The 23,399-nt window shown below is 42.5% G+C and overlaps 1 protein-coding gene and 1 long non-coding RNA gene across 4 annotated transcripts in view; both read left to right on the top strand.

Moving 5' to 3' along the window:
- The window catches only part of LOC112073118 (coagulation factor XIII B chain), a 34,552-nt gene that overhangs the window by 5,125 nt on the left and 6,028 nt on the right, over positions 1–23,399 (top strand). The window contains exons 2-5 of the mRNA XM_070440043.1: positions 6,113–6,256; positions 9,183–9,356; positions 13,684–13,857; positions 13,955–14,155. Of these exons, the coding sequence (XP_070296144.1) occupies positions 6,113–6,256; positions 9,183–9,356; positions 13,684–13,857; positions 13,955–14,155 (693 nt within the window). The remainder of the gene's footprint in view (positions 1–6,112; positions 6,257–9,182; positions 9,357–13,683; positions 13,858–13,954; positions 14,156–23,399) is intronic.
- On the top strand, positions 15,777–17,107 carry LOC139025027 (uncharacterized). 3 transcript variants are annotated; one of them, XR_011476457.1, is made up of 4 exons: positions 15,777–16,109; positions 16,593–16,653; positions 16,710–16,952; positions 17,012–17,107. It is a non-coding gene; the product is annotated as an uncharacterized lncRNA (long non-coding RNA). The 3 variants fall into 3 exon arrangements; XR_011476458.1 differs by lacking the exon at positions 15,777–16,109 and adding an exon at positions 16,361–16,412; XR_011476459.1 differs by lacking the exon at positions 15,777–16,109 and adding an exon at positions 16,447–16,469.

The raw sequence follows: 23,399 nt of genomic DNA, 5'->3' as shown, positions 1-23,399 counted from the left end.
GGTGAACAGGGAGTACAGGAGGGGACTAAGTACACACCTCTGAGCGGCCCCAGTGTTGAGGATCAGCGTGGCAGACGTGTTGTTGCCTACCCTTACCACCAGTTGCAAAGGGCGGTGTTTAGTACCAGGGTCCTTAGCTTAGTGATGAGCTTTGTGGGCACTATGGTGTTGAATGCTGAGCTGTATTTAATGAACAGAATTCTCAAATAGGTGTTCCTTTTGTCCAGGTTTGAAAGGGCAGTGTGGAGGGATATTGAGATTGCGTCATCTGTGGATCTGTTGGGGTGGTATGCAAATCGAAGTGGGTCTAGGATATCCGGGAGGATGCTATTGATGTGATCCATGACCAGCCTTTCAAAGCAATTCATAGCTACCAACGTGAGTGCTACGGGGTGGTAATTCAGGCAGGTTACCTTCGCACAAGGACTATGGGGGTCTGCTTGAAACATGTAGGTATTAGTCAGGGAGAGTTTGAAAATGTCATTGAAGACACAACAGTTGGTCCATTTTTTTAAATTTTACCTTTATTTAACTAGGCAAGTCAGTTAAGAACAAATTCTTATTTTCAATGATGGCCTAGGAACAGTGGGTTAACTGCCTGTTCAGGGGCAGGACAAAAGATTTGTACTTTGTCAGCTCGGGATTCAAACTTGCAACCTTTCGGTTACTAGTCCAATGCTCTAACCACTAGGCTACCCTGCCGCCCCAAAAAGCATTAATAAAAGCTCTGCAAATTAAATCCCCTCCAAAATCCGACTCAGTGCCAAAATGGCAAGTGTAGTCTTTTGTGTGGTTCCTATCGGTTTCTAGTGGTTTCTAGCTGTTTCTAGTGGTTTTTAGTGGTTTCTAGCAGTTACAAGTGAGCGAAGGTGATAATGTATGTGATATCAACAGAGAAGTATATTTTCTGGGTAATTTAAATATTGACTGGCTATCATCAAGCTGCAAACTGTAACCAGTGCCAAACTGTAACCAGTGCCTTCAACCTGGATCAGGTTGTCAGTCAACCTACCAGGGTAGTTAGAAACAGCACAGGAATTAAATCATCAACATGTCTTGATCACATCTTTACTAACGCTGCAGAATCGTGCTTTAAAGCAGTATCCAAATCCATAGGATATAGTGATCACAATATAATAGCCATATCTAGGCAAACCAACGTTCCAAAGGCTGGGCCTAAAATAGTGTATAAAAGGTCATACAACAAGTTTTGTAGTGATTCATATGTTGATAATGTAAAGAATATTTGCTGCTCTGTGGTGTGTAATGAGGAGCAACCAGACGCTGCACTTGACGCATTTATGAAACTACTTATTCCAGTTACTACTAAACACCCACCCATTAAGAAAATGACTGTAAAAACTGTTAAATCCCCTTGGATTGATGAGGAATTGAAAATTTGTATGGTTGAGAGGGATGAGGCAAAAGGTATGGCAAATAAGTCTGGCTGCACAACCGACTGATTGGCAAACGTACTGCAAATTAAGAAATCATGTGACTAAACTAAATAAAAAGAAACTACACTATGAAACAAAGATAAATTATATAAAGAATGATATAAAGAATGATAGTAAAACGTTTTGAGGCACCTTAAATTACATTTTGGGAAAAAAAGCCAAATCGGCTCCTTCATTGATTGAATCAGATGGCTCATTCATCACACAGCCCACTGATATTGAAAACTACTTTAATGACTTTTTCATGCAAGATAAGCAAACGTAGGGGTGACATGCCAGCAACAAACGCTGACACTACACATTCAAGTAGATCGGACCAAATTATGAAAAGCAAGAATTGTACTTTTGAATTCTGTAAAGTCAGTGTGGAAGAGGTGAAAAAATTATTGTTTCTATCAACAATGACAAGCCACCGGGGTCTGACAATCTGGATGGAAAATTACTGAGGATAATAGCAGACGATATTGCACTCCTATTTGCCGCATCTTCAATTTAAGCCTACTAGAGAGTGTGTGCCCTCAGGTCTGGAGGGAAGCTAAAGTAATCCCGCTACCCAAGAATAGTAAAGCCCCCTTTTCTGGCTCAAATAGCTAACCAATCAGCCTGTTACCAACCCTTAGTAAACTTCTGGGAAAAATTGTGTTTGACCAGATACAATGCTATTTTACAGCAAACAAATTGAAAACAGATTTTCAGCATGCTTATAGGGAAGGACACTCAACAAGCACATCACTTACACAAATGACTGATGATTGGCTGAGAGATATTGATGATGCAATGATTGTGGGGGCTGTCTTGTTAGACTTCAGTGCAGCTTTTGACATTGTCGATTATAGTCTGCTGCTGGAAAAACGTATGCGTTATGGCTTTACACCCCCTGCTATATTGTGGATAAAGACTTACTTGTCTAACAGAACACAGAGGGTCTTCTTTAATGGAAGCCTCTCAAATATAATCCAGTCAGAATCAGGAATTCCCCAGGGTAGCTGTTTAGGCCCCTTTTATTTTTTTTACTAACGACATGCCACTGACTGAGTAAAGCCAGAGTGTCTATGTATGAGGATGACTCAACACCATACACGTCAGCTACTACAGCGACTGAAATGACTGCAACACTCAACAAAGAGCTGCAGTTAGTTTCAGAGTGGGTGGCAAGGAATAAGTTAGCCCTAAATATTTCTAAAACTAAAAGCATTGCATTTGGAACAAAACATTTACTAAACCCTAAACCTCAACTAAATCTTGTAATAAGTAATGTGGAAATTGAGCAAATTGAGATGACTAAACTGCTTGGAGTAACCCTAGATTGTAAACTGTTATGGTCAAAACATATTGATGCAGTAGTAGCTAAGATGGGAAGAAGTCTGTCTATAATAAAGCGATGCTCTGCCTTCTTAACAAAACTATCAACAAGACAGGTCCTAGTTTTGTCACACCTTGACAACTGTTCAGTCGTGTGGTCAGGTGCCACAAAAAAGGACTTAGGAAAATTACAATTGGCTCAGAACAGGGCAGCACGGCTGGCCCTCGGATGTACACAGAGAGCTAATATCTATAATATGTATGTCAATCTCTCCTGGCTGAAAGTGGAGGAGAGATTGACTTCATCACTACTTTAATTTATAAGAGGTATTGACATGTTGAATGCAGCGAGCAGTCTGTCTAAACTACTGGGACACAGCTCGGACACCCATGCATACCCCACAAGACATGCCACAAGAGGTTCCTTCACAGTCCCCAAGTCCAGAACAGACTATGGGAGGCACACAGTACTACATAAAGCCACGACTACATGGAACTCTATTCCACATCAAGTAACTGACGCAAGCAGTAAAATTAGATGACAAAAAAAACAGATAAAAAAAACACTTTATGGAACAGCGGGGACTGTGAAGCAACACAAACATTGGCACAGACACATGCATACACACACACACACACACACACAAGATAACATACGCACTATACATACACATAGATTTAGTACTGTAGATATATGTGGAAGTGGTGGAGTAGGGACCTGAGGGCACACAGTGTGTTGTGAAATCTGTGAATGTATTGTAATGTTTTAAATTTTTTATAAACTGCCTCAGTGTGACAAAAAACACACCTAATGACTGAGGGAACTTTATTCAAAGCACACTTCCTAAAGAACTGAAATTTAGCATTACCTGATTTGACAGCGCTTTGTGTTATTTATTGAGATGCTTAGTTTTCAGATAATAAAAAAAATTGCCTTATTACTTTTAAGAAACTTTAAATTGTTGTTTAAATAAAATAATGAGTGTTGAGCCTTGTTCTTTTCAATGATAATCCCATTTGGTGGTTGAACCTCGACCTACGTTGTTTGAAGCCCTCCACTTCTTCCCCAATTACTTTTAGCAACATTTAACATGAAGAAAATAGCATTATTGTTGGTAATGTGTTACTTTTTTATACAGTTCTTCCGAAGAATAATCGCATGTGGAAAATGTCCGGCCTCCCTGCAATTAACCTTCTTTACATCTGGCCCCTATAAGAATATAGTTGAATATCTCTGCTGTAGGGTGTGAGACATATTTAGATGGTGTCACGGCCGTCGTCAGGGTGGAAACGACCGGACCAAGGTGCAGCGTGGTTAGCGTACATTTTCCTTTTATTTTGAATGTCGCCAACAAAAACAAGAAAAAACAACAAAACGACCGTGAAGCTTACTAGGGCTATAGTGCCACTAACAAAGATAACTACCCACAACTAAGGTGGAAAAACAGGCTGCCTAAGTATGATTCCCAATCAGAGACAACGATAGACAGCTGTCCCTGATTGAGAACCATACCCGGCCAAAACGTAGAAACAGAAAACATAGAAATAAAGAAACTAGAATGCCAACCCTAGTCACACCCTGGCCTAACCAAAATAGAGAATAAAAGCCTCTATGGCCAGGGCGTGACAGATGGATTGATGGACCTGCAAAGCTTGGGTTTTGGGTGTGTGTGTATTCTTATTCGTCTTCTCTCCCATGCGGGAGACCAGGGCTTGAAACCAAATCAAACGAATGCGAGTGTAGCAAAATGCTTGTGCTTCTAGTTCCGACCGTGCAGTAATATCTAACAAGTAATCTAACAATTTCACAACAACTACCTTATACACACAAGTGTAAAGGAATGATTAAGAGTATGTACATATAAATATTTGGATGAACGACATAGGCAAGATGCAGTAGATGGTATAGAGTACAGTATATACATGTGAGATGAGTAATGTAGGGTATGTAAACATTATATAAAGTGGCATTGTTTAAGTGACTAGTGATACATTTATCACATCCAAGTATTAATTATTAAAGTGGCTAGAGTCTGTATGTTGGCAGCAGCCACTCAATGTTAGTTAACAGTCTGATGGCCTTGAGATAGAAGTTGTTTTTCAGTCTCTCGGTCCCAGCTTTGATGCACCTGTACTGACCTCGCCTTCTGGATGATAGCGGGGTGAACAGGCAGTGGCTCGGGTGGTTGTTGTCCTTGATCTTTTTGGCCTTCCTGTGACATCGGGTGGTGTAGGTGTCCTGGAGGGCAGGTAGTGATTACAACCTGTTCCAATGGTGCCAACATTTTGTGGCTGATCTTTCAGCGGGGGAATGGGTGAAATGATCAAAGACCTGACTGGGCCCAGCACCGCACGGTATGGCTCATTACATTGTTGTGTGCGTGTTTGTGTACTGAGGAACATGCAACTTGGTTCCAGAAGAAAGCCACTGTCAATTTCCTTATGTTGGGGGCTTTAATCAAGATAACTGCTTCTTTGTGTAACCTCGTACACAGGCTATTGCACATATAAGCCTGGGATATCAACCATTCAAAGTTGGCCTTAGTGGGAGTGACCATAGAACTCTATGGGAGTGACCTTACTGAATAAAGTATTTGTTATCATGTCCTTTGACACCAAATATATTTCCCCTTGTTGTCACAAGTTGACATAGCCACAAAGTCAAACTCCACCCATTTCCAAAATGTCCATTCTTCAAGTTTCAGTTTAAACCTAATCCTAACCTTTACCACACTGCTAACCTTATGCCTAACCCTAATCTTGAATTAAGACCAAAAAGCAAATGTTTGTTTTCATGAATTTCTATGATATAGCCAATTTTGACTTTGTGGCTTTGCTATCTAGTGGAAACCATTCCCCTAGCCGCAAGAGAGAGAAAAAACAATGATCCCTAATTTCCAGCTAGCTAATTAGCAAAGGACATAGCTAGCTAATGGCTTCACCCAGAGGAATAAAGACTACACACTTATAATTGTGGGGAAAACTATCCCAATAAACAAACACAATCTCTTTACTGCCAAGACGTCTGACCAATTAGACTGATGCACAAGACACATGGGGGGAGTTGTTGTGGAGATGATTGGTTGGTTGATTAAGCCAATGAGTAATGCGCTGGGAGAGTCTTTTATCATATTTGACATAGTGGGCTATGTCACATTGGTGATTATGTCACACAGTTATGTCCCATTTATGAACCCTTTATAAAGCATGACAAACTGTTATAGATGATTTGTAACACATTTATGTAGTGCTGATGAAAGCATTATGAAGGCTTTATGAAGTCTTTATAAGCTGAATGTAATTTAAAGCATGAGCGTCTCGGTCACTGTATGCATGCTGTGCTTCATCTGCAGAGTACTGTGGTAAGCCTGAGGGTGCAGGGAGGAGAATGCCGCTGATTCCTGATCGAGAGCGTTATGAAAATGGGGACCAAGTAGAGTATGGATGTCTTGCAACTTGTAAGAACGGAGAGTGGGATAAGACCATCAAGGGCAAAGGTCAGTTTAAAGGGGCAATCTGCAGTTGCTACACCTATTGTTGGACTTCTAAATTAATGACATGTACCAAATGATTCTTAAAGAACATAACTTATAAATGACTCATGAGCTTAGTTCAACTGTCGCATCTCATCATAACCCAAAGATTGTTTACTAACGAAGGAGTAAAACAAAGTAAATGTAAACAAACACTATACAGCCTCAAAACATGGTTCAATGTATAATGTTGATATCATGATGGTCTGTCCTTGCATCTATAACTATGTCTATGAATTTGAGAGTGGTAACATTTCTCCAGCCCTATCACTCAGCTTTTAACCAAAACTCTTTCTTATTGTTTCAACTTCTGATTGTGTCTTTAACATCTATGGCATTACTATGGTACTGTCAACATTGAAATGTTTATTGCATTTACTACAATTCAGGACTTGACATTAACTTTTTTTTACCCACTTGTCATTTGGAAAAGTATGACAGATTTTTCCAAAGTCCAAATTGTGTTGTATGATGCAAATAGACACTTTACAAAATGAAACTCATTAGTAGCATTATTATTATCATACAGAAAATGAGACAAAAATGTAGAATACATTCTGTCTGGAGCTGGGTAATATGGACGGAGTTGTTTATGCACAGTTAGGCCTACTTTCCATTAGGGCTCTAGACAGCCTAGCTATGCTAGCTATTTCTAACATGTGCAGGGAATGCATGATGGATATTTTGATGTTCCTCATATCAAAGTAGGATCCAGAATGATTAGATTTATTTTTTTCTCATTAGGAATCATCTTTTTTTTATTACATTTTGAATGTTGCTCTCTCTCCTGGAGCAACAGACCCCTTGACGTTTCATGTCCGTACGAAACCTGTTTGCAGACAAAATAATTGCTAAAACTGAGCAACTAACTCACTAAGTACACTACAGTGCATTCGGAAAGTATTCATACCCGTTGAATTTTTCCACATTTTGTTACGTTACAGCCTTATTCTAAAATGGATTAAATCAATCAATCTACACGCAATACCGCACAATGACAAAGCGATAAGAGGTTTAGAAATTTGTGCACATTTATTTAAAATAAAAAACATAAATACCTTACTTACATAAGTATTCTGACACTTTGCTATGAGACTCGAAATCCTTTTTCCATTGATCATACTTGAGATGTTTCTACAACTTGATTGGAGTCCACCTGTGGTAAATTACATTTATTGTACATGATTTGGAAAGGCACACACCTGTCTATATAAGGTCCCACAGTTGACAGTGCATGTCAGAGCAAAAACCAAGACAGGAATTGTCCGTAGAGATCTGAGACAGGATTGTGTCGAGGCACAGATCTGGGGAAGGGTATCAAAAAATGTCTCGAACATTGAAGCTCTCCAAGAATACAGTAGCCTCCACTTTATTAAGTGGGAGAAGTTTGGAAAAACCAAGACTCTTCTTAGAGCTGGCCGCCCGGCCAAACTGAGCAATTGGGGGAGAAGGGCCTTGGTCAGGGAGGTGACCAAGTCCTCGATGGTCACTCTGACAGAGTTCCAAAGTTCATCTGTGGAGATTGGAGAACCTTCCAGAAGGACAACGATCTCTGCAGCACTCCACCAATCAGGCCTTTATGGTAGAGTGGCCAGACGGAAGCCACTCCTCAGTAAAAAGGCACATGACAGCCCACTTGGAGATTGCCAAAAGGCACCTAAAGGACTTTCAGACATTGAGAAACAAGATTCTCTGGTCTGATGAAATCCAGATTGAACTCTTTGGACTGAATACCAAGCGTCACATCTGGAGGAAACCTGGCACTATCCCTACGGTGAAGCATAGGATGGCAGCATCAAGCTGTGGGGAGGTTTTTCAGCGGCAGGGACTGGGAAACTAGTCAGGATCGAGGTAAAGATGGAGTTACCTGAAAAAAGTGCAGCGACAAGAAGAATGGGAGAAACTACCCAAATACAGCTGTGCCAAGCTTGTAGCGTCATACAAAAGACTCAATGCTTTAAATCGCTGCCAGAGGCGCTTCAACAAAGTACTGAGTAAAGGGTCTGACCGATTATGTAAATGTGATACTTATGGGGGGGTTTTAAATACATTTTCAAAAATTTCTAAAAACCTGTTTTTGCTTTGTAATTATGGGGTATTGTGTGTAGATTGATGAGGGGGAAAAACAATTGAATACATTTTAGAATAAGGCTGTAACTTAAGAAAATATGGAAAGAGTCAAGGGGTCTGAATACTTTCCGAATGCAGTGTACAAAAATGTGATTGAAAAAACGCTCATGGCTCTCAATGCAATACAATCATTATATTCCGATGTGCTCTGCAGAGATTTATTTTTATTTTACCTTTATTTAACTAGGCAAGTCAGTTAAGAACAAATTCTTCTTTTCAATGACGCCCAAGGAACAGCGGGTTAACTGCCTTGTTCAGGGGCAGAACGACGGATTTTTACCTTGTCAGCTCGAGGATTCAATCTTGCAACCTTTCGGTTACTAGTCCAACGCTCTAACCACTAGGCTACCTGCCTCCCCCCTCTAACCACTAGGCTACCTGCCTCCCCCCTCTAACCACTAGGCTACCTGCCTCCCCCCTCTAACCACTAGGCTACGCTGCCGCCCCAAATTGTGAGAACAGTGCGCACACATCACATCCGGAGGACACTTTGATTCAATTCTGATCTGAGTAATTGTTTGATGTTATTATTTTTATTGTTTTACTTGCCCATTCGAACAACTTAAGTCTATATTTTGTTTGCCCGACTACTTTGATTTTCACTTGTCCCGTACAAGATTTAATGTCGAACCTTGCAATTGGAATGATATTTCCACACAGAGTAACACGTTACACTGTTTTTAAAAGATGTGGTGGAAATGGAGGAGCCAAAAGAGTGTATGGAGGAGGGTATTCCTCCATGTCTGTGCTTCACTTGCAGATTACTGTAGTAAACCTGAGGGTGCAGACACCAGAATGCTGCTGATTCCTGACCGAGAGAGATATGAAAATGGAGACAAAATAGATTATGGATGCCTTAGCGGCCCAAACACAGGCTCAAGAGGAAAAGCAACTTGCAAGAACGGAGAGTGGAGTAATACAATCGAGTGCCAAGGTAAGTCTGTAGGACTGTATTTTAAAGTACAGAAAGTACCAGGTATTTACATGAACATATGGTAATTAGACAATTATAACCTATAAATAATTGATTCATTTAAACCCGTACCACTGGGTACAGTTTCAAGGTAAACCCTGTCTGGACTTCCCATCCCGGATCCAGGATAATTGTCATCAGAAACGCTGACTAGCATAGCCTAGCCTAGCGCCACAGGTATATAATATAATATAATTTCATGAAATCACAAGTGCAATATTGCAAAACACAGCTTAGCCTTTTGTTAATCATCTGTCATCTCAGATTTTGAAATTATGCTTTACAGCGAAAGCAATACAAGCGTTTGTGTAAGTTTATCGATCGCTCGACAAAACAATAAGTACACCTAGCATCAGCTAACTTGGTCACGAAAATCAGAAAAGCAATCAAATTAATCGTTTACCTTTGATGATCTTCTGATATTTTCACTCACGAGACTCCCAGTTACACAGCAAATGTTCCTTTTGTTCCATAAAGATATTTTTTATATCCAAATACCTCCGTTAGTTTGATGCGTTATGCCCAGGAATCCACCGGAAAGAGCGGTCGCGACAACGCCGACAAAAATTCCAAATTATATCCATAATGTCCACAGAAACATGTCAAACGTTTTTTATAATCCATCCTCAGGGTGTTTTTCAAATATCTATTCGATAATATATCAACCGGGACAGTTGGCTTTTCACTAGGACCGGAAGTAACAATGGCTGCCTTTCTCTTTTGTGCACACGTCACTCTAAGAGCCCCCACCTATCCACTTACGCAATGTGGTCGTTCACGCTCATTCTTCAAAATAAAAGCCTGAAACTATGTCTAAAGGCTGTTGACACCTTAGGGAAGCCATAGAAAAAGAAGTCTGGTTGATATCCCTTTATATGGGCAATAGGGATGCATAGGAACAGAGAGGTTTCAAGAACAGGGGCACTTCCTGATTGGATTTTCCTCAGGTTTTAGCCTGCAATATCAGTTCTGTTTAACTCACAGACAAAATGTTTACAGTTTTGGAAACTTCAGAGTGTTTTCTATCCTAATCTGACAATTATATGCATATTCTAGTTTCGGGGGCTGAGAAATAGGCAGTTTCAAATGGGTACGCCTTTTTAGCCAAAAGCGAAAATATCGCGCCCTAGTCTTAAGAGGGTTTATAAGATAGTTACCAAAAAAATCTTCACATTTTTTAATTTAACCAGGCAAGTCAGTTAAGAACAAATTCTTATTTAAAATGACGGCCTACCGGGGAACCGTGGGTTAACTGCCTTGTTCAGGGGCAGGATGACAGATTGTTTACTTGTCAGCTCTGGGATTCGATCCAGCAACCTTTCGGTTACTGGCCCAACACGCTAACAGCTAGGGACTCTGCCGCCTCGATTATGTTTCAGTCCCATAAAATAAAGTACCGGTAAGTCAAGGGGGGGCAAAGTACGGCCCCCAGGCCGCATCCCTCTCCCGGGCCCATTAATTAAATAAAAATAATTGTTATACCTTTTTTCTCCCCAATTTTATGGTATCCAATTAGTAGTTACAGTCTTGTCCCATCACTGCAACTCCCGTACGGACTCGGGAGAGGCAAAGGTTGAGAGCCGCACGTCCTCCGAAACACAACACAGTCAAGCCGCACTGCTTTTTGACACAATGTCCACTTTACCCACAAGCCAGCCGCACCAATGTCTCGGAAGAAACAGCGTACACTTGGCCACATTGTGTCCGCGTGCATGCGCTTGGCCCACCACAGGAGTTGCTAGAGCGCGATGGTACAAGATCATCTCGGCATGCCAAACCCTCTCCTATCCCGGACGATGCTGGGCCAATTGTGCACTGCCTGATGGGTCTCCCAGTCACTGCCAGTTGTAACAAAGCCTGGGATCAAACCCGGGTCTGTAGTGATGCCTCAAGCGCTGCAATGCAGTGCCTTAGACCGCTGCACCACTCGGGAGGCCCCAGCAAATTGATTTTAATAAACATTTGGTCCCCCAAAAAATGTGTCTCTCCGTTCAATTTCAAAATCCCGATGTGGCCCTTAAGCCAAAAAGTTTGCCCACGCCTGTCAGTGGTACTGTATTACCATAGCACTGTACCTTTTGCAATGCCTTATCACATTTTTCACACAGTAGCCCCCATTGGACTGTTTTGACCTAAAAGATGTGGTGGAAAAGGAGGAGCCTGGAGGGGAGTGTATGGAGCAGTGTATTACACACTCTTTGGTAGAGTGGTGAGGAGGAGGAGCTCCACGAGACCGTAGTATCCAGATGTAATTTTGCCAATTACTGTAGTCATTGTGATCTGTACAGTTGCTATTTTCTCTGATTTTCTCATGTCAATTTACTCGTGAATTTCCTGGATTACTCATTCTATTAATAAAGTCTGATTTAAATCAACAAATGCGGTAGTCAGTTGAAAAAAAGTTGAAAAAAGTTAAGTTGGCTGTGTTGGCAAAATCACAACATATCCCATTGAGCCAATCGGGGAAAGGCTGCCCGTTATCACAGTTTCAAGACCAGTAAGAAACATCCAGCTAACCCTACGCCAATGACGCCAGTGGATCTCAAAACTGAACTTGGATCTGTGTTAAGTAGCCATGATATGCTTCACCACCTTCTTCTTACAACAGATATCTTGAATCATTCATGACTATTCAATAAAACAATACATAATTTTAAAGTTTCTTTCCAGTGAATTTCTTAGTTACATGAGTTGTAAAATTAGCAAAGGAGAGTTGAGGCTACAGTATTTATGAAGTTTGGCAATGAGGATGAAAACTAGCATATTTCAACTAGCCAGCTAGTTTAGCCAGGGAAAACCTGGGAAAACGAGCTCAGACCTGGTGCGCATTGCGGACATGCACGCTATGCTAATTCAGGAGACAGATCAACGTTTTTATGCCCTGATATCAGGAGTTGGGAGCAAAAAGTTTTATTAAACAATACAGTGACTGAAACTGTTTAATAGTAAAACATACTTTAAAACGATGTTTGGCTGAATCCTGAATATAGAAAATAAATGGTGAATTTGCCTACGGACACGGTAGACTCCTTCTCATTTACCTTCTGCTTGTCCAGAATAGTTGATTGACTTCCAGAAACACACACCCTCATTACAGGTTTAAAGGGTGAATGCACTGATTTGGCCTCATTTTTCATCAAAGCTCATTATGAATTTTAGCACCTATGACTGAAGTCAAACGAGAGTTGTCTTGGTGTGGTGGTTTGATGTGGATGTTTCTTGGGTGTGTCTTTGCCATTCAATCACAACAAAGAAAGACAGCAGCTAGCCAGCTTGAGTTGAAACATTGTTGAAAGCAAGCTGGCAACATGTATCATACATGTCAACAGGTTTGCTAGATTATGAGCTAGCTAGCTAACGTTAGCTAGCAGGGATCAACCCTGTCTTCAGGTGCAATGTTAGCTATGCAAATATTCCTCTCACATCACACGTTAGGGAGAGGCTATGTATTTAACTAGTTCTATCACAGTATCATATCCCAGTATCATAGCGGCGTAGCCTATCAGCTAATGACATGTAGCTACCTAGCTAATGTAGCTACATCTAGCTAGCTAGCAAGCTATAAACAAAATTTAGCTAGCTACTTTACTTAACAACAACACACCAGTCTCTTGACGGTTGACAGCACAAGTAGAAACTAGTCATGTTTAACGTTAATCCATATCCTGGCCATCTGCACAAGATTACTGAACAACTTTATGGAAGCCCATCACTAGAGTAGCTATTTCCCAAGCAAGGGCAAATACTAACCACACATCTTGTCTGGCGAAGCAGTTCAAGTGCGGTGGGCGAGTTCCCAGTTGTTTTGATCGCACTGAAGTCGGAAAGTCTGAGATATACGAGGTCCAAGTTCCCATTTGTTTTGAACGCGCCATTAATTGTAATGCAAACCAAGTCCTCAAGAGAATCCTGATGCAGTCACGTACCAAACACGTTTTGGACGAGACTGACTTCATTACCAAAATGATAGTATAAACACTTTGTAGTCAATTTTGACACTAGAATTAATGTTTCTTACTTATATTGATGATATATAGGCCTTTTAAAAGAGAAGCTGGTTCTAAAGGGCAGTTGACCTTTGAAAAAGCTTTTTGCTGAGAGGGATAAATATCAACTTTGCCTAACTTTGTGAGCTATTTAAAGGGGATCTGCACGTATTCTGGAATAGAAGGCCAAGACCATGTTAACCACAGTGTTTCCCTGGTTTTCTCAAATTCCTAATTTAGGACATAAAATGTTGCAGATCAATTGAAATGTATGATTGATATATATTTCCTGTTTGATCTAGTGACCTGTCCCCCAGCCCCTCCTATTAATAATGGAGATCACACTGTCAAAGAGAGAGATGGTGAAGGCGTTATTACAGAGGTTTCCTACCAATGTAACTTGGATTATACACTGAGTTTCACAGGCAGCATCAGATGTCTGAATGGAGAATGGCAGACCCCACCAAAGTGCCTACGTAAGAACATGACTTTCATCCAGTATGAACATATCATGTATATGAAACGCATGGCTCAAGTATTGCTGCTTTAATGTTACTATTTCATTTCCACCAGGGCCTTGTGAGGTTCACACTTTTGATGCAGAGTACCATCTACAGGATTTACCCCAAATAATGTACATGGAACACGGTGAAAAAAAGACTCTTCGGTGCAAACATGGATATTACCATAAACATGCACCTGAAAGCAATACAGCAGAAATTGAAGTGGAGTGTAATGATGGAGAGATAAACTATCCATTTCCAAAATGCATTGGTAAGAAAACATGTCCTCTTCATAGTAACTTTAAATACTGTCTAACAAGCTGATCAACATCACAAGAATGCATTGTCATCTGCATTTTCAAGATTGGTCTGAGGATACCCACAGTTGATTGTGGCGAAGACCATGGGCAAAGGCTCACACAGCCTGGTAAACAGAGCTCATGGTCAATGGCCAAGGGGGTTGATGCTTGTCTGTTCAGGAACATGAAAAGGGGCACAGTATCTGAACGGATGATGGGGACTGAGAGGCACTCCTTGCCCCCTTGGTCAGGGAATGGCCTGTACCCCTGTACCCCTGCCAAAAAGCAGTAGACAGGACAGCACATAAACCAGAGCTCACCTGTGTTGTGGGGATTTTATTTATTTAAACTATAACTTGCCATTTCAAAGGGGCCATCTGCAATTTCTACATCTATATTTGGACTTTTAAATTATGTATACCCATTGATTCTTCAAAAATATTACTTGTAAATGCTTCATGAACTTAGCTCAGCTGTTGTACCCCATCATAACCCATGTTTTTTTTTGTTATACATAACCTCAGCAAAAAAAGAAATGTTCTCTCACTGTCAACTGTGTTAATTTTCAGCAAACATAACGTGTCAATATTTGTATGAACATAACAAGATTCAACAACTGAGACATAAACTGAACAAGTTCCACAGACATGTGACTAACAGAAATGGAATAATGTGTCCCTGAACAAAGGGGGGGGGTTCAAAACCAAAAGTCAGTATCTGGTGTGGCCACCAGCTGCAGTAAGGACTGCAGTGCATCTCCTCCTCATGGACTGCACCAGATTTGCCAGTTCTTTCTATGAGATGTTACCCCACTCTTCCACCAAGGCACCTGCAAGTTCCCGGACATTTCTGGGGGGATTGGCCCTAGACCTCACCCTCCGATCCAACAGGTCCCAGACGTGCTCAATGAGATTGAGATCCGGACTCTTCACTGGCCATGGCAAAACACTGACATTCCTGTCTTGCAGGAAATCACGCTCAGAATGAGCAGTATGGCTGGTGGCATTGTCATGCTGGCGGGTCATGTCAGGATGAGCCTGCAGGAAGGGTACTACATGAGGGAGGAGGATGTCTTTCCTGTAACGCACAGCGTTGAGATTGCCTGCAATGACAACAAGCTCAGTCCGATGATGCTGTGACACACCGCCCCAGACCATGACGGACCCTCAACCTCCAAATCAATCCCGCTCCAGAGTACAGGCCTCGGTGTAACGCTCATTCCTTTGACGAGAAACGCAAATCCGACCACCACCCCTGGTGAAACTGAACCGCAACAAAACAGCGAAGACGCTGCGAAGACGCTGCCACTGTGAAGACGATCAGCTGTCCGTCCTGTCTCCCTGTAGCGCTGTTTTAGGCGTCTCACAGTACGGACATTGCAGTTTATTGCCCTGGCCACTTGCCCTGGCACATTGCTACCAACAAGAGGAACTAGTTGCACACCTGCTGACAGAAATCTGTTCTTGCCTGATGAAAGGGTAACGGTGACCTGTACCTCAGGATTCTGGAACTCTTTCTCACGTCAGACTGAAAATACAATAACATGCAAAGAGGACGGACAATGGTCATCTTCTACAGATTGTGAACGTATGTTCATACTCAAATCAAATCACATTTTATTTGTCACATGCTTGGTAAACAACAGGTGTAGGCTAACAGTGAAATGCTTACTTCCGGGTCCTTTTTCAACAATGTAGATTTAAAGATAAAAAGTCAAATGAAAATAGAAAGTGACAAATGGAGTACAAAGTTAATAACAAATAACGATAAAACGAGTAAAAAATAGCATGGCTCTATACTGGGAGCAACTGTACCAAGTGGATGTGCAGGGATACGAGATAATTGAGGTAGTTATGTACACGTAGGAAGGGGTAAAGTGACTAGGCAACAGGAGAGATAATACACAGTAGCAGCAGTATACTGTAGGTAGGGGTAAAGTGACTAGCGCAACAGGATAGATAATACACAGTAGCAGCAGTATACTGTAGGTAGGGTAAAGTGACTAGGCAACAGATAGATAATACACAGTAGCAGCAGTATACTGTAGGTAGGGGTAAAGTGACTAGGCAACAGGATAGATAATACACAGTAGCAGCAGTATACTGTAGGTAGGGGTAAAGTGACTAGGCAACAGGATAGATAATAACACAGTAGCAGCAGTATACTGTAGGTAGGGTAAGTGACTAGGCAACAGGATAGATAATACACAGTAGCAGCAGTATACTGTAGGTAGGGTAAAGTGACTAGGCACAGGAGAATATACACAGTAGCAGCAGTATACTGTAGGTAGGGGTAAAGTGACTAGGCAACAGGAGAGATATTACACAAAGTAGCAGCAGTATTAGTAGGTAGGGGTAAAGTGACTAGGCAACAGGAAGATAATACACAGTAGCAGCAGTATAACTGTAGGTAGGGGTAAAGTGACTAGGCAACAGGATAGATAATACACAGTAGCAGCAGTATACTGTAGGTAGGGGTAGAGCTAGGCACAGGAGAGATATACACAGTAGCAGCAGTATACTGTAGGTAGGGGTAAAGTGACTAGGCAACAGGATAGATAATACACAGTAGCAGCAGTATACTGTAGGTAGGGGTAAAGTGACTAGGCAACAGGATAGATATACACAGTAGCAGCAGTATACTGTAGGTAGGGGTAAAGTGACTAGGCAACAGGATAGATAATACACAGTAGCAGCAGTATACTGTAGGTAGGGGTAAAGTGACTAGGCAACAGGATAGATAATACACAGTAGCAGCAGTATACTGTAGGTAGGGTAAAGTGACTAGGCAACAGAGAGATAATACACAGTAGCAGCAGTATACTGTAGGTAGGGGTAAAGTGACTAGGCAACAGGAGAGATAATACACAGTAGCAGCAGTTAACTGTAGGTAGGGGTAAAGTGACTGGCAACAGGATAGATAATACACAGTAGCAGCAGTATACTGTAGGTAGGGGTAAAGTGACTAGCAACAGGAGAGATAATACACAGTAGCAGCAGTATACTGTAGGTAGGGGTAAAGTGACTAGGCAACAGAGAGATAATACACAGCAGCAGCAGTATACTGTATGGTAGGGGTAAAGTGACTAGGCAACAGGTAGTAATACACAGCAGCAGCAGTATACTGTAGGTAGGGGTAAAGTGACTAGGCAACAGGAGAGATATTACACAGTAAGCAGGCGTATACTGTAGGTAGGGGTAAAGTGACAGGCAACAGGAGAATATTACACAGTAGCAGCAGTATACTGTAGGTAGGGGTAAAGTGACTAGCAACAGGAATAGATAAACACAGTAGCAGCAGTATACTGTAGGTAGGTAAAGGATAGATAATAGACAGTAGCAGCAGTATACTGTAGGTAGGTAAAGTGACTAGGCAACAGAAGATATACACAGTAGCAGCAGTATACTGTTGTAGGGGTAAAGTGACTAGGCAACAGGATAGATAATACACAGTAGCAGCAGTATACTGTAGTAGCGGTAAAGTGACTAGGCAACAGGAGTGGAAATACACAGAAGCAGCAGTGTATGTGGTGAGTGTGAAAGTGTGTGTTAACGCTTGCCGTGCGGTAGCAGAAGAGAACAGTCTATGGCTTGGTGGCTGGAGACTTTGACACATTTTTGGACCTTCCTCTGTGATGTACAGGCCATACTCACCACCCTCTGTAGCGCCTTGCTGTTGGGTGCCATGCAGTTTCCGCACCAAGCGTGATGCAGTCAGTCAAGATGCTCTGAATGGTGCAGCTGTTAAACTTTTTGAGGATCTGAGAGCCCATGCCAAATATTTTCCTGTAGTTCACAATAAGCTGTTTGTCTTGCTCACATTGAGGTGGAGGTTGTTGTCCTGGGACCACACTGCCAGGTCTCTGACCTCCTCCCTATAGGCTGTCTCATCATCGTCGGTGATCAGGCCTACCATCATGTGTCGTCACCAAACTTAATGATGGTGTTAATGATCAGTCCCAGGGACCTTAAGCTAGTGATGAGCTTGGAGGGCACTATGGGTGTTGAACGCTGAGCTGTATTCAATGAACAGCATTCTCACATAGGTGTTCCTTTTGTCCAGGTGGGAAAGGGCAGTCATCTGTTGATCTGTTGGGGTGGTATTTGAATTGGAGTGGGTCCAGGGTTTCTGAGATGATGGTGTTCATGTGAGCCATGATCAGCCTTTCAAAGCATTTCATGGCTACAGATGTTAGTGCGGTAGTCATTTAGGCAGGTTACCTTGGCGTTCTTGGGCAGACTATGGTGGTCTGCTTGAAACCAGAATTATATGGACAACTGCTCGTCAAACATCTCATTAGAAAATCGTTAAATGTCACGCCCTGATCTGTTTCACCTGTCCTTGTGCTTGTCTCCTCCCCCTCCAGGTGTCACTCATTATCCCCGGTGTATTTATACCTGTTTTCTGTTTCTCTGTGCCAGATTGTCTTGTTTGCCAAGTCAACCAGCGTTCATCTCCTCGCTCCTATTTTTCCCCAGTCTCTGTTTTTCCAAGTCCTCCTGGTTTTGACCCTTGCCTGTCCTGACACCAAACCCGCCTGCCTGACCATTCTTCCTGCCCTGACCTCGAGCCTGCCTAACACCTTGTACTGTTTGGAGTCGGACCTGGTTAATGAAACCCTGCCTGTCCTGATCTCGAGACTGTCTAACGCCCTGTACTGTTTGGACTCTAACCTGGTTTATGAACTCTCACCTGTACCCGATCTGCTTTTGCCTATCCCTTGGGTTATAATAGATATTGGAGCTCAACCATCTGCCTCCTGTGTCTGCATATGGGTCTCGACTTGTGCCCTTATATTAAAATGGTGTTGGTCCCCCCTTTGCTGCTATAACAGCCTCCACTCTACTGGGAAGGTTGTCCACTAGATGTTGGAAAATTGCTGCAGGGTCTTGCTTCCATTCAGCCACAAMAGCATTAGTGAGGTCTGATGTCGGGCGATTAGGCCTGGTTCGCATTCGGCATTCCAATTCATCCCAAAGGTGTTCGATGGTGTTGAGGTCAGGGCTCTGTGCAGGCCAGTCAAGTTCTTCCATACCGATCTTGATAAACCCTTTCTTTACGGACCTCACTTTGCGCACTGTGTTTTTCAAATCAAATCCAATTGTATTGGTCATATACATATGGTTAGCAGATGTTATTGAAAGTGTAGCGAAATGCTTGTGTTTCTAGTTCTGACAGCGCAACAATATCTAAGAAGTAATCGAACAATTACACAACAACTACCTAATACACACACATCTAAGTAAAGGGATGGAATAAGAATATGTACATATAAATATATGGATGATCAATAACCGAGCGGCTTAGGCAAGATGCAATAGATGTATAAAATACAGTATTTACATATGGGATGAGTAATGCAAGATATGTAAACATCATTATTAAAGTGGCATTAATAAAAAGTGACTAGTGATCCATTTGTTAGAGTGGCAAATGATTTCAAGTCTGAATGTAGGCAGCAGCCTCTCTGTGTTAGTGATGGCTGTATAACAGTCTGATGYCCTTGAGATAGAAGCTGTTTTTCAAATTCCTCTTGTCCAGATGGAATAGGGCAGTGTGCAGTGTGATGGCGATTGCATCTTCTGTGGACCTATTGGGGCGGTAAGGTGACAGGTCCGGTTTCCGTAGCACTTCTGTCATCATGAATGTGCTTTGAGAGACTAGTCAAGATAATGATGGCACCTTTCACCCTCGACTGTCACCGCTTTATACCAGCCCCGAATAGGTCACAAGATGATGCCACATCGCATCGCACACTGCACACTCGCCGCCTATTGTCCATCTGGACAAGAGGAAATTGCAAAAACAGCTCTAGTCTCAAGGTCATCAGACTGTTTATACGAGCCATCACTAAGACAGAGAGGCTGCCTGCCATACATTCAGACTTGAAAATATTTGCCACTGGCCTACACAATATTGGATGCACTAGTCGAGCTGTTTTATTAATGGCCGACTTTAAATAATTGGATGGTTTTACATATCTATGCATGTACTCCATGGCCATATGTAAATTTACTGGTATTTTATACATCTATTGCATCTTGCCCTAAGCCGACTCGTGATATTGAATCATGCCGATATATGTTTATTGTAAGCTACTTCTTATTTGCCCATCCTCTCTCATTACTTATGATTTGGTCCTGTACTAGGTAGCTCTTGTTTGCTTGCGCGCGTGAAGTTGTGTACTGTATCTATTCGCTCTTATGATATTTGTGTGTTCATCGACTGTCGGAACTTAGTATATGCAACAGTCTTTCGCTTGCTTTGCTTGCAATACACATGCCCGCTTCCTTTTGCTGCTAGTCCGTACTCGTCCTAATTGATCTGACCCTTACAGGACTTGTGGATTTTGATTTCCTTGGTATACTAACACCGCTGCGATCAGTGTGAGCGCTAGTGATAGAATATGGGGTTTATGCGGAAGATTGGGCGTGTATTTATCTTCGGAGAGCTTGATTGCCACTGGGATGCCTGCCACAGAGTCTTGACCTTCTACATCACATCAACGAAACATCCTTGGGTAGAATTGGATAATTTGCTCGGCGAATGCCCGAACGTTTCATGCTTTGCTCTAATGCGTTCTTTCTTCCGACGCATCAGACTCACTAATCAGCTGGCTTTTCTATTGACGTGGGCTCGATAGGTATTGTCACGGTGCGTTGGTAGACACTGCAGCGTCGTCCTGGATTTTTTTTCATAACATCTAGTGGACAACCCTTGGTGGTTCTCCTATTGTGAGGGAGTGGCGGGCGTGTTCTAGTGCTTCGTTTCCAGCACCATAGTGGGCTGGGAGCAACACATTGGTTAATATAAGTGGCACAAGTCAGGACCCATCCCTGCAGACTCTACAGGAGGCAGATGGTTGATTCTTCCACATGATTTTCTATTTTGATACTTGTCTGGCGACCAAGGGATATGGCAACACAGTCAGGAATTCGGTTGTTTACAGGTTGAGAGTTCAATAAACCAGGTTAGAGTGCATGAACAGGTACATGGGCGTTTAGACAGTCTTGAAGTGTCAAGACAGGGCATGGGATTCAGTTTAACCAGAGTGTCGCGCACTCAAGCTATGTATCAAGGTCGTTACGGCAGCTCGAGGTCAGGGCAGGAATGTATTGTGTGTCAGGCTTTAGGCGGGTTGGTTGTCAGGGAATGGCAAGGGTCAAAACCAGGAGGACTTGGTATAAAACAGAGACCTGGGGAAAAATAGGGAGCCCGAGGAGACATGAACGCCTGGTTTGACTTGGTTCAAAGAAGAACACATCTGGCACACGCGCAAGTCGATAATCAGGAGAGAACTAGGTTAGGTTTAATACACCGGGGATAATGAGTGACACTCCTGGAGGGGAGAGGAGACAACACAAGGACAGGTGAAACAAGACCAGGGTTTCTGAGATGATGGTGTTCATGTCCATGATCAGCCTTTCAAAGCATTTCATAGGCTACAGATGCTATAGTGCGGTAGTCATTTGGCAGGTTACCTTGGCGTTCTTGGGCAGACTATGGTGGGTCTGCTTGAAACCAAGAATTATGATGGACAACTGCTCGTCAACATCTCATTAGAAAAATCGTTAAATGTCACGCCCTGATCTGTTTCACCTTGTCTTGTGCTTGTCTTCCTCCCTCCAGGGTGTCACTCATTATCCCGGTGTATTTTATACCTGTTTTCTGTTCTCTGTGCCAGATTGTCTTGTTTGCCAAGTCAACCAGCGTTCATCTCCTCGCTCCTATTTTTCCCCAGTCTCGTTTTCACAAGTCTCTCTGTTTACCGCCTTGCACTGTCTGCACCATTATAACCCGCCTGCCTGACCATTCTCCTGCCCTGACCTCGACGCTGCCTACACTTCCTGTACTTTCTGTGGAGTCGGACCTGGTTTTGAATCCCTGCCTGTCTTGTACCTCATAGGACTGTCTAACCGCCTGTACTGTTGAGACTCGTAACTCTGGTTTTATGAACTCTCCACTCTGACCCGATCTGCTTTTGCCTATCCCTTGGGTTATTATTAGATTATTGGAGCTCAACCATCTGTCCTCCTGTTGCATATGGGTCTCGACTTGTGCCCTTATATTAAAATGGTGTTGTGGTCCCCCCTTTGCTGCTATAACAGCCTCCTACTACTGGAAAGGTTGTCCACTAGATGTTGGAAAATTGCTGGCAGGGTCTTGCTTCCACTTCAGCACAACTAGACATTGTGCAGGTCTGATGTCAGGGTCTGGAGTTGAGTGCTGTGTTGGTCGCAATTTTCGTCCAACTGGTGGACCGCCAATTGTACCTCATTTTCCTCGGGCAATACGGCTGTTCCCTGATTGGTGTTTGAGGTTGTCAGGCTTCTGTTTGTCAGTGCCAGTCAAGTCGTCTGTCTCTCATTAGATCCGGGATCCTTTTTGTATAACCCTTTTCTTTTTACGTATCCCTCTTCACTTTTGCCGCATGGGTGTCCTTGGTTACAATCAGAAGATCCAATTTGGTTGGGGTCGCCTTGCGCGTCATTATTACCATAGTGGTTATGCAGATGTTACTTGTGCATGCTGCAGACTTCGAAGGTTGTGCTTCTTAGCGGTAGTCTTCTCGACAGCTGCCAACAATATCTATATGTAGTGTTAGATGACCTCTATTTCAAACCTGTCTCACGAGCTATCTACTAGTACAGACAATCTAAAGTAAGCGGGATGCGTATAGGGACTGTGTGTGCCTTTGGTCTTCTGGCCATTGGCATTGTGCTATATGCCTTTCTAGTGCCCTCTTGTTGTCTTGTTTGGCAGTTCTTGTGTCTGGCTACTTCTACGTCCCACCTCTCCGGCGGCGGACTGTGGCGGGGCCTCTTGTCATATGTACATATAAATATATGGATGATCAATAATCAGAGCGGTTCTTAGTTGCAAAGATCAACTAGATGTATAACTCACGTATTTTTACATTATGGGGGATTTGAGTTAATTGCACAGATATGATACAACACTGATCTCATCTAAGTGGCATATAAAAAGTGACTAAGTTGATCCATTTGTTAGAGTTTGGACACAATGATTTCCAATGTCTATGTACGCTCAGAGCCTCTTGTTTAGATGATGGCCCTGTATAACAGTCTCTCGATTAGCCTTTGAGATAGGAAGCTGTTTTTCAAACATTCCTCTTGATCCAGACTGACCCAGCGCGCAGTGTGCAGTTGTGATGGCGTCCCCTTCGTGGTCCTTTAAGTTACTTAGTGTTGGCAT

Source organism: Salvelinus sp. IW2-2015, unplaced genomic scaffold (genome assembly GCF_002910315.2).
Source record: "Salvelinus sp. IW2-2015 unplaced genomic scaffold, ASM291031v2 Un_scaffold2153, whole genome shotgun sequence".
Taxonomy (NCBI): domain Eukaryota; kingdom Metazoa; phylum Chordata; class Actinopteri; order Salmoniformes; family Salmonidae; genus Salvelinus; species Salvelinus sp. IW2-2015.
Note: the sequence above shows the minus strand (reverse complement) of the source record. Positions and strands in the feature narration are given on the sequence as shown.